Raw genomic sequence first — 11,402 nt, forward strand, 5'->3', positions numbered from 1 at the left:
ACCCCAATCCCTACCCTGGTTTCTGACATGTCTACATGCTCATTTGTACTAAGTCAATAACTTCTGACTCACACCTTTACTTGGGTCTCTGATCCCTGGGATTTCTGGACCCCCGAGCCCAGCTTAGTTGTTGTTCTACCATCTACTACTGTAGACTTCTTCAGCATTGACTCACCCAGTTGTGGCAACCCCCCCCCCCAGCAAAACCAGCAACTCAGACATTCTCTGATCTTCCCAGCTGCTGTCCAGACTCCGCTACTCATGCCCACATTCCTTGGGTGCACCAGGGTGTGATGTCACCCTCGTGTTCTGCCTCCCATTGCTCAGTGGGAGGTAACCCCCTGTGAAGCTCAAAACCAAGTCTGCAAGTCTGCAGGCTGGGAATGCTTACCTTCTTCAGTTCTTCCAGCTGAGAGAGCACACATGTCTCCCTGATGACCTCCCACCCGGAGGGCCGGCACTTGGCCACAATGTGCCCGGTGTAGCCGCTACTACAGGGAAGAGTATACTCATCATCCTTAAACCCAAATCCAAAGAAAAGGCTGTTACACTGAACTGGAAAAGAATGGAAACAGAGAGAGGAAGTGTCTCTGAGCATCCTGGCCCTCGCTATAAACCACAGAGCTGTGCTTTAGAGATCACATGTCCAGAGACAATACGCAGCAAGGTGCAGGAGCAGAAGCTTGTCGTTGACGCCCGGTTTCATCCTCACCAGCACCCTTTCCTCCTTCCTCACGCTCTGCCCGCCCCGCAGCTGGCCCTGCTCCCCCCAGGTGTCTGGGCTGTGCCGACAATCCTATTGTTGGGGGGCAATCAACTAATATGCATTAGGTGGAAAATAAGACGGGGTGTGACCATTCCCAGGAAATCTTTTTACTCTTTAAGGGAGTACCAGAAAACCAGAAAATCTTCAAAGCATGATGGAAGAAAGCGGTAACAATATGGTTAAAAGATGAGAAGTTAGCCATTTGGGGAAGAAATGTTCTACTTTGTACCCCTTTAAAAGCTTTTTGCATTGTGGCCAGCCACTAGTCACTCTCCCAGGGGACCCTTCCTTATATGGTCTGCCCACGAATGGGACTGGTGGAAGGGGACCATGAATGGAAGAGCCACTGAGCTGTGTCTTTTGTCTGTTTTTCCCAGTGCTGTGTCCTAAGTGCCTCAACGCTTTAAACACTTAGTAGATTTCTGCTGAATAAGTGTTGAAAGTGGCACAGATTGTGATAGGAGAGGTTTAGCAATGAATGGAAAGAAGTAAAAGAGAAAAAAATACCTGAAGAAAAGTGTGTGTGTGTGTGTGTGTGTGTGTGTGTGTCTATGTGCATGTTAAAGACCTGGATGTATGCATTTTCCCCCGGGGTTCTTTGGATTATTACTTAAGAATATTGTCAGCCCCAAAGACATGTATGCCACCAAACAACTGCTAAATCATTTCCATCATAGCCTGCAGTGAAATCAGTCTTCCACAACATTTATGGTGGAGATCAGATCACTGATTAGCAAGGATCTGAGCTAGTCAGCTGGAACCAAGTTTCATCATAAACACCTGCCTGTTTCTACTGAAAGTCGGTCTTAGAATAATTCTGTCAGAAACACCTCCAACCTACCTCCTAAAGATACGAATGAGCTACTTACTAAAGGACTCCTCGCACCTAAGCAGAGGATGGAAATGTAGTGTTACCTTCTCCAAATACCCTGAACGAGTCATCTTCTAGTGGGAACAGCTTCTGAAGGCCTTCCTCAGCCTCCTCAGCCACCTGTTCAATGGCTGACAGCAGCTCGGATGTGCTGCAGGATCCAATAACTTCATACCCAGCAATGATGCTGCCGTCTCTTTGATGACTGTGTGGGAAGAAAAGTGACATTCAGTCATTCAGTCACTGAGGGCCCACTGTGTGTGTGGACAGCATTGGGTCCACAAGAATAAATCAAACGAATTTGATCCCTGCTTTCACAGAGCTAACATTCTGGTGAAGAAGGCAAGACAAATAAGAAACAAGTAACCTCTCTATATAAGCATTTATATACGTACTTATGTAACTATTTTTGTTTTTTGTTAAGTGTGATGGAAGACAGTTACAGTGATAAGAATAGCAGGTAGATATGAGGCTCCACTTCAAATAAGACTGATCAGGGAAGGCTTTTCTGTGCAGAGGGTCTTTGCAGCTGAGGCCTGAGCAACGAGAAGAAAAGGCCAGTGATGCAAAAACTATTGGGATAGCATGCCAGCATGTGCAAAGGGTTTGAGGTAGGGAAATATCTGAGTCTGATGAATTGAAAGACTAGGTGTCAGGTCAAGAATTGGGATTGCTGGCCCTGGCCAGTTGGCTCAGTGGTAGAACATCAACCTGGCATGTGGATGTTCCAAGTTTGATTCCTGGCCAGGGCACCCTTCCCTTTCTCCCTTCTCTCTATCTCTCTCTTCCCCTCCTGCAGCCAAGGCTCCATTGGAGCAAAGTTGGCCCAGGCACTGAGGATGGCTCCATGGCCTCCACCTCAGGTGCTAGAATGACTCCTGTTGCAATGGAGCAACGCCCCAGATGGGCAGAGCATCACCCCCTGGTGGGCATGCTAGATGGATCCTGGTTGGGCACGTGTAGGAGTCTGTCTCTCTGCCTCCCCGCTTCTCACCTCAGAAAAATACAAAAAGAAAAGAAAAAAGAATTGGGATTGCTTCTCTATGCCTGAAGGTTGCAATAAAGATTTTTAAAACCAGGACTACAGAAAAGAAAATATAAATATCGAACATAAAAATTATTGTGATTGAGTTTCAATTTTGTCTATGAGTTCAATCACAGTCAAGTCAAACAGTCTGATTAATCGTATAGAACTTGATTTAAGAAAAGAAGTGCTGGCCCTGGCCGGTTGGCTCAGCGGTAGAGCGTCGGCCTAGCGTGCGGAGGACCTGGGTTCGATTCCCGGCCAGGGCACACAGGAGAAGCGCCCATTTGCTTCTCCACCCCTCCGCCGCGCTTTCCTCTCTGTCTCTCTCTTCCCCTCCCGCAGCCAAGGCTCCATTGGAGCAAAGATGGCCCAGGCGCTGGGGATGGCTCTGTGGCCTCTGCCTCAGGCGCTATAGTAGCTCTGGTCGCAACATGGCGACGCCCAGGATGGGCAGAGCATCGCCCCCTGGTGGGCAGAGCATCGCCCCATGGTGGGCGTGCCGGGTGGATCCCGGTCGGGCACATGCAGGAGTCTGTCTGACTGTCTCTCCCTGTTTCCAGCTTCAGAAAAATGAAAAAAAAAAAAAAAAGAAAAGAAGTGCTGTTTTCCCTAGCATTTGTATTTTGAGAAAATTATACATGTGGGCCTTGATTAGAAAGACATTATGAGGTCATGAGTAGCTAAAGGAGAATGTCCAAGGAGATACATTTATAGCAAATGCTGTTGAAAATTTCTTATAGTTGTTGTTAACTGTGAGAAAAAAAATCCTATAAAAAGTCAAGTTCTCTGACCTCTAAGCCACTTCCTCCATCAAGCAGACTGTAAACAGTTGGTAATCAATGCACACATGGCTAACTAACCAAATAACTTTAGAATTAAAGTATAAACAAAAAGATGATTTACTAAATATCTCTTTATTTGCTGTAGACAATGATAATGAGGTCTTGAACTATGGTGTATACATGATGATATCTACACAAAAATATACTATTTTACCCAAGGCCTCGCTTCTGGCTCCCAATTACACATCATACCCTGCTGTGGTTATGGAAGAAGAAAATCCATCCCTCTACAGCCCTCATCCTCACCCCTGACTCCTTCACCACCCCCTACACACACACTCACACACACACACACACACACACACACACACACCCCGGGAGCTCCTGCTTCCTTCCAGTTCTGCCCCTCTACTGGGCATTTCCAATTCTATTCTCTGATCAAGAAAGTCATTTACTATTTAAGTTCTTAAACTCATGGGAATATAAGCTTTCTTCTTGAGACTTTTTTTTTTTTTTTAGCAAGAGAGAGGGAGATGAGAAATATCAACTCGTAGTTGTGGTACTTTGGTTGTTCATTGATTGCTTCTCATATGTACCTTGATAGGGGAGGGGGTTTTCCAGCTTTCTTGAGCCAGTGACCCCTTGCTCAAGCCAGCAATCTTTGGGCTCAAGTTAGGGACCATGGAGTCAGACTATGATCCCATGCTCAAGCTGGTGAGCCTGCGCTCAAGCTGGTGACCTGGGGGGGGGGGGGTTCAAACCTGGGTCCTCAGCGTCCCAGGTCAATGCTCTATCCACTGTACCACCATCTGGTCAGGCTCCTCTTCAAACTTTTTAAAATATCACAGACTTTTGTCCAGTTTTGGTAAGAGTCCCACCACAAAGACCAGGTCTGACCTATTTTCTGTCAAAGGCACTCGGCAGCAGCGCTAGGCATTGGGTGCAGCCGATGTGCAAATCTAGGAGCGCCCTTGATCTGGGCCCGTGTTACTTACCGAAACTGAGTGACACGAACTGACTCAAAACCTTGAATTCTTTTGTATGCTTCTTTAAGCTTATAAAAAAAAAGGCAATGTGTTGATCTTTGTCCCCACACAAGAAAAACATTTGAGCAAAACATGGAAACAGACAATAAACAAACCAACAGAAACACTGAGCAGAGGAAAAAGACACAGCAGGAGGTCATTGCCCATTATAAAAATACAGTTAAAATGACAACTGAGAATGTCCACACACACATAATTGATTTTTGAGGTTGCTAATAAAGAATGAAGAATCAACCGCTTCGACTCCAGGATGAATTGGATACAAGATAACATAATAAATTCACCCAAAATGTATCTCATCTTTTCCCCCAAATAAGCCATTTTTACAGATGCTTAAAACTGAATCTATCTGCAAAGTGTTTGTGTGCGTCTTCTGTTAGACCCCCACCTGAACCGTCAGCCTGGGTGGAAACACACTGGTCTAGTTGTATGTGACTTCATTATGAAGACCAGAATTTTGTTTAGTACCTCTCTTTCACCTCTAACAAGGGAGGCCTCTTTCTAGAACAAATTCCAGGTGCTGACAATTGAGCCTAGATTGTGAAAAATTTCTTTTGACAAAGAAAAAAATAAAAAATAAAATAGTCATAATATTATCCAAGTAAATGAACAAAACTGAACACAAAAGAAATGAAAAGGATTCAACTGCTGAACTCCCCTAAAAAAAAAAAAAAAAAAAAAAAAAGAAAATGTTCAAAGTACGTCAGTTGTGGGCAGAGGGATTAACTACTATGAAATAACCCATTGAAAATGAATAATTAAGAATATGTATTAAATTAACATGTTGAATTGGAAGCATCTGAACTTTCGTTTAGCCAACAATTTCTTAGGCCATAACTAGAAGGTGCTTACCTGAGTTTCAATTCTAGAGGTATACTTGGAGTATAGAGCAGAAGATGAATTCAAAAGGTCTTTCGTAAATCTCTTATTTATTTCGAAAGTGCCCCAAACTTCTATGGGAAGTAAAAAAAAAAAACTACAGATATAAAAACTACTCACTTGATTTTGTTACAGCATAAAATTACAGAAGTACAACTTGGAACTCATCTATTTGACATCTGTCTTTTGGTTTATTTTTATAACAAATGTTCACTTCAAATAATATAGGAGCATACAACCAGAATTTCCTATTGTGGATTTGGAACATTATAGGAAAGTGCTAATAATCAAGACAACCTTATAAGCAGGAAAATGTGTGGCCAGTCAGATATGGTTTAAAAAAGCAGTCTTTAAACACCAAAATATATCCCCATCTAGGCACTGAGTTTAAACACTGCTCTATTAAAATTTTAAAAAATAAATCACTTGCTAACTCCAACATACCCCTTATTACCCATCACTGGTGCTTTTCTCTACGGGAATAGGTCATTTCCCATCTCTTTATGGACATGTCTTGTTTATCCTTCATTCATGGCACAAAGCACCTCCTCTCTAAGGCCTTCCCTGATCCTCAGATACAATGAGTCTTTTCCTCCTCTAAATTCCTGGAGCAGTTCTCCATACTCCCTTACAGTCTCCTGTACCTACACAGTTCTTTGTGAATATGCCTCCTGTACATGTGCCCCTGCTCAACCTTGGGAAGCTCCTTGTGAGTGTAACTGCTGTCTGCTCCATCTTTGTACCTCCGGAAGACGGATCAGACATGGACCACCTTTCCAAAGGTAGGCTTTCATCAACCCTGTCTTCTCTCTTGTGTTAGCATCCTGGCCTGCCCGCATAGCCTGCTAATTCGTCGGTAGCAAGAGAAATGTTTCACTGTGACACTCCAGAGTTGGCCCAAGATGGTGCCAGTACGTGCTGCCTTCGGCGGAATTGCTGTGGTCCTGGGGAGAGGAGCCAGGGATACCCAGGAGGGCGACTTCAGGTCCCGCCTCACCTCATCCACCACTGAGCATAAGCCCAAGTCGACAGGCATTCCCTCCGCTTCCACTGGTTTTCAAAGCTACCCCTCTACATTTGGTTTGGTTTTGGTATTGCATGCAATACACATACATATTTTTGGCAATTTAGAGCATTGTTTTCAGTATAACCACTACGCATTCCTCCTTGCTTTTGTACTGTTAGAGTTCTCTTTTCTGAAGATTGATGTTGGCAAAAGGAAAAGAAGGTAGGAAGAAAATTTGTATTTATTCAAGCTGTTCCCCGACTTGGGATTTCGCTGGATCCTGCTAAACCTCAAAGGAAGCAGAGATTTGCAGGGCTGAGCCGGAGCAAGGTTGAAGTGGTGCGTACACATCGACCTGCATTTCTGAATTTTCTGCACTGATGCCACTCTCACTGTGTGCAGCCAAGCTTAGCGGGGAGTGTCAGTACTGCCCTTCAGCCTCCCTGCAAATACTAGCTCTGCTCCTGGCGACAGAGAAACCCCGGGGCAAGGAGAAAGCCCTGGCTGGCCCAGAGCGCCCCTCCTGGTGTCCTCGTGTGCTTACTTGTTCTCTCGCAGAAATTGACACTCTGGGCGAGGTGGCTGAGAGGACAGTCACAACTCTGGAGCGATCCAGCTGTGTGAAGGTAGCATGTCTGGGGATCAAGGCAGGAAGGAGGAAACCAGGTGTAGCCATCTTCACAGATGCACCGGAGGACTCCATCCTGGTTGCCACAGTCTGCACAAAAAACAACAACACAGCTTCGTTTCATGGAGCCCGGTTAATAAATCAACTACTGCTGAGCTCTGATCCTTGGCGCTGCCTTAGGATCTGAATCACATATTTCTCATCACAGGCTAGCAGGATGGAGCCCTGCTGCTGCTTCTGCTGCTGCTGCTGCTGCTGCTGCTGCTGCTGCTGCTGCTGCTGCTGGGCTGGGCGCCTCACATTGGGAGCCCTTACTTTCGATGAATCATTTAAGTCCTCTGAGCCCCAGCGTCACGGTCATTAGTGCTGTTTGCCAGATACGTTCACTCTCTTCCAGGACCACATAACCTGGCTTCCTGAGGTTGACTGGGGCCATGAAACCAGTTCTGAACTGCAAGTTGTGGACAGAATTACTGTGTGCCCCTTCAGAGTTAGAAAATTCAACTGCCAGTGTCAACCCCTCCAGCATTCCTTGTTTTGTTCTGTTATATTTTTGGCTCAGAATGGTTGTATTTGACATAGTGTCTGATTCATCATTCTGGGCCCCCAAGCGACTACCACAAACTCAGCCCTTCTGCAACCTGCAAGAGATGTGTTGTGTGAAGAGGAAATAAAACATTTATTCTTGTAAGCTACAGAAGGGCAGGAGTGATTGTTTCCTTAGCATAATGGAAGCCATCCTGACAGACACGCCCACCTTCCCCAGCTCCTTTCTCAGTCCCCAGAGAGCTGACTTACAAGTGGTCGCCTTTGCTCTGATAATCTTCGTTGGCCCATGTAACCATAATGAGGGAGCTTTCAGGAGCTCCAGAAAATTCTTCAACTCTCTTTTCTCTTTGGAATTTCTGTAGGCCACCTGAAGCAGCAGCTCATATTCTTGCACCGGGGCTAGAGAGGGGAAGACAATCAGAAGCTCCGTTCTCAGTCTGGGAGGGAAACGAAACACTGCAGAGAAAGTGACCATGGGGCAGTCATCAGACTCAGCCTGGAGGTCATGGATGATGCCATACTGCTCGTCATTGACTCCTGCTCACCCAGACATTGACTAAAAATGAGCATCCAAGACAAACACCTGCAGATAAATGCTTGTGTGCCTGGCACATGCCTGCCCTCTCACTTCCGTCAGGCCTGCTGCTCCCATGCTCTCTGTCGCCCCCTGTATTGCCCTCTTGACCTGGCATGCTTCCTTAGGACACAGCCAGAGTCAAGTTTCAAGTATCAAGACAGAAGGGAGAACAGGTGAGAAAATCCTAGCCACTCCTCACCTCCCCCAGCTCTGGTCTCCTTGAAGTATTTTCTATAGAAACCCCTCCCCATGTCAAACTTTCCTCTCCAAAGAGCCCTTTTTTCTATAGAAACCTCCCCCAATGTCAACTTTCCTCTCCAAAGAGCCCTTTCTTCTCCTATAAAAAAAATGTTGCATCTGTTAGCTGAGTTTGAGTATTTAAATCAAATGCAAAAACTAAACAAACCTTACTTAAGCCCTCACATACCCTCATCTGTACCTTATTGGTTTTTTGGTGGGGGCTCTTTTCAATTACAGTTGGTATATAATATCCATTACTTTTGGGTGTACAGCACAGTAGTTAGACATTTGTATAACTTACGTAGTGATCCTCCAATAAGCCTTGCACCCATCTGACACCACATACAGTTACTGCATTATTGACTGTATTCCCTAAACTGTACTTTACATCCCATGACTATTTGTAACTACTAATCTGTACTTCTTAATCTCTTCACCTTTTTCACCCAGCCCTTCAACCCCCCCTCCCTCTCCACAGGCAACGATCAGTTTATTCTCTGTATCTATGAGTCTGTTTCTATTTTGTTTATTTTGTTTTTTTAGATCCCACATATAAGTGAAATCATATGGTACTACTCTGTTCTCTGTCTGACTTATTTCACTCATCATAATGCCCTCTGGGTCTGCCTTATCATTTCTGACCAGCACCTACACCTTCTGTTTCCATAAGGAGAAGCCATTAAGTATTTTTGTCTGGAGAAAGGAAGAGTCCTGTGAGTCTTATTCCACCCAGAATTCACTTAGGCACATTCACATGACACTAAACATGAAATTCCATGGGATTTCGAGATCCTCCGAAGCTCATCTATGGACCTCAGCTTAAGAATAGGAAGGACCTTAGAGAAGAAGAGGCAAAAGCTGGACATCCTTTTATCCTGGTCTCATTTTACTGCCGTAAAAATTCTTAGAAACCTAATAGATTCTTCCAGACACCACCAAGCTTTTGCAGGAACAGATAACATGAGGAGCTCTTATGAGACTGTCCCATTTCTTAGGAACCCTATGAGCTTAGGCAGAAGGGAGATTTATAGTGGAGAAAAGCAGCTGAATCAATGCCAAAGCTTCTCATAAGGCACGGGTCGGGAACCTTTTTGGCTGAGAGAGCCATGAACGCCACATATTTTAAAATGTAATTCCATGACAGCCATACAATGACCTGTGTACCTTACGCATTATCCAATAAATATTTGGTGTTGTCCCAGAGGACAGCTGTGATTGGTTCCAGCCACCCGCAACCATGAACATGAGCGCTAGGAAATGAATGGATTGTAATACATGAGAATGTTTTATATTTTTAACGTTATTATTTTTTTATTAAAGATTTGTCTGCGAGCCAGATGCAGCCATCAAAAGAGCCACATCTGGCTCGCGAGCCATAGGTTCCCGACCCCTGTCATAAGGCAATCAAGAGGGTAACGGGAAGCTAGCTGAGGCTAAGGCATGTTCCGGGACATCGGCAGGAGACCCCTGACTGCTGCAACTCCCAACACCTCACACCGTCGAGCCTCAACCCCATCACTTATTGTCCCCATCTCCCTGCAGACCGGAAGCTCTGCCCAAGCCTTGGGAGTCACCTCAGGTGGTGGGAGCTAACAGGATTCCACTTCCACTGCCCGAGCAGGTCAGAAGTGGAGAATGTGGGAAAAACTGATCCTGGTCATATTGTCAGAGGTTAATTACACTGGTTCTGGAGCCAGTTTAACTGGCTGGGTCCGAATCATGCCTCCTGATTCTTAGCTCTATGCCTCAATTTCACTAGTATGCGAGAAATAAGGATAACCATTGTGTGAATAATTAACTTATCTAATGCATTTAAAATGATGCCTATTCCATAGTAACAGATTGATAAATATTAGCTGCATTATTACTGCCAGGGAAAATGTGTTCATGGCATTCCAAGTAAAATTTTTATTTCATTTTCCTGAAGAATTGTAGCCTCATATGGTACTAAGTTCTATGGTACGATTAGCACATCTTTGTTTGGCAAATTCGCAGAAAAGAAAGCCTTGTGAACTTAACCATCTGTGGGCATCGCTGTTTCCATGGGGAAACACGTGCAGTGCTTGGAACATCAGGCCCACAAATTACACTGCAGACCACAGTCGGAGGCTGTGCCCATTAGTTCCATTGTTGGGATCAAGATAAGAAGGACAGGAGGGATATGGAGCAGCTACCTGCCAGGTGTGGTGCAGGATACCACGCCTTTATTATATTGTTTAATCCTCACAGATGTTTCGCTAGTAAGGATTTCCATTATTCTCATTTTAAAGATCTGACATGTTTAATGACATGCCAGAGACCATGCAACCAGTCAGGAGCGCTGTTGGGGTTCGAACCCTGTTCTCTTGGTGCTAGTGTCTCACCTGGATGCTTGTTCCTATTCACGGGTTCTCTTTTTGTTCTGATGCCAGCATTTCTCTGTTAAAAAGGGAAAAGAGAATAATTATGTCCAGGCTTTATAACGTTGTACTTCATAAGGCCTTGTTGGATGTACCAGAGAAATTGAAATCGCGCATCTAAAGTCCCAGTCTGGTATGGTGGGGAGGTGACAAGGGAAGGTCTCACTAAGAGAAGTTTTAAGCACAGACCTGAAGGAGACAGGGAAGTGAGGATCCCTGGAGAGAGGATTTTCCACCCAGGGGGGAACAGCATATGCAAAGGCCCTGGGTGAGAACATGCCCAGCTTGTGTAGACAGAGCGAGGAGGCCAGAGTGGCTAAGTAGAGTGGGTGAGAGGAGAGAGCAGGAAGTGAGGTCACACGTTATATAGATCTCTACAGGTACAGCAAGGGCTTAGCTTTCACTTGACTGAGATGGGGGCCCACTGGAGAGTTCTGAACAGAGGAAAGACTGCTCTACTTTACGTTTTGGAAGGCTCAGTCCTGCAGCCGTATCAGGAATAGACAAGCACACAAGCAATGTGAGCATTTCAGGAGTTACTGAGACAATATCCATGAGAGATCATGGAAGCATGGGCCAAAGTAGTAGCCATGGAGGTGGACAGAAGTGGTTAAATTCTGGATATATTTTAA

General features: G+C 45.1%; 1 protein-coding gene across 2 annotated transcripts in view; it reads right to left on the reverse strand.

Annotated features, from left to right (window-relative positions):
• The window catches only part of ADGRF1 (adhesion G protein-coupled receptor F1), a 56,268-nt gene that overhangs the window by 29,946 nt on the left and 14,920 nt on the right, over positions 1–11,402 (reverse strand). For both annotated transcript variants that reach the window (XM_066252216.1, XM_066252209.1), the window contains exons 3-9: positions 10,735–10,789; positions 7,804–7,953; positions 6,922–7,095; positions 5,345–5,445; positions 4,442–4,500; positions 1,682–1,842; positions 392–555 (exon numbers count right to left, since the gene is read on the reverse strand). In XM_066252216.1, the coding sequence (XP_066108313.1) occupies positions 392–555; positions 1,682–1,842; positions 4,442–4,500; positions 5,345–5,445; positions 6,922–7,095; positions 7,804–7,953; positions 10,735–10,789 (864 nt within the window). The remainder of the gene's footprint in view (positions 1–391; positions 556–1,681; positions 1,843–4,441; positions 4,501–5,344; positions 5,446–6,921; positions 7,096–7,803; positions 7,954–10,734; positions 10,790–11,402) is intronic.

Source organism: Saccopteryx bilineata, chromosome 1, assembly GCF_036850765.1.
Source record: "Saccopteryx bilineata isolate mSacBil1 chromosome 1, mSacBil1_pri_phased_curated, whole genome shotgun sequence".
NCBI classification, from domain to species: domain Eukaryota; kingdom Metazoa; phylum Chordata; class Mammalia; order Chiroptera; family Emballonuridae; genus Saccopteryx; species Saccopteryx bilineata.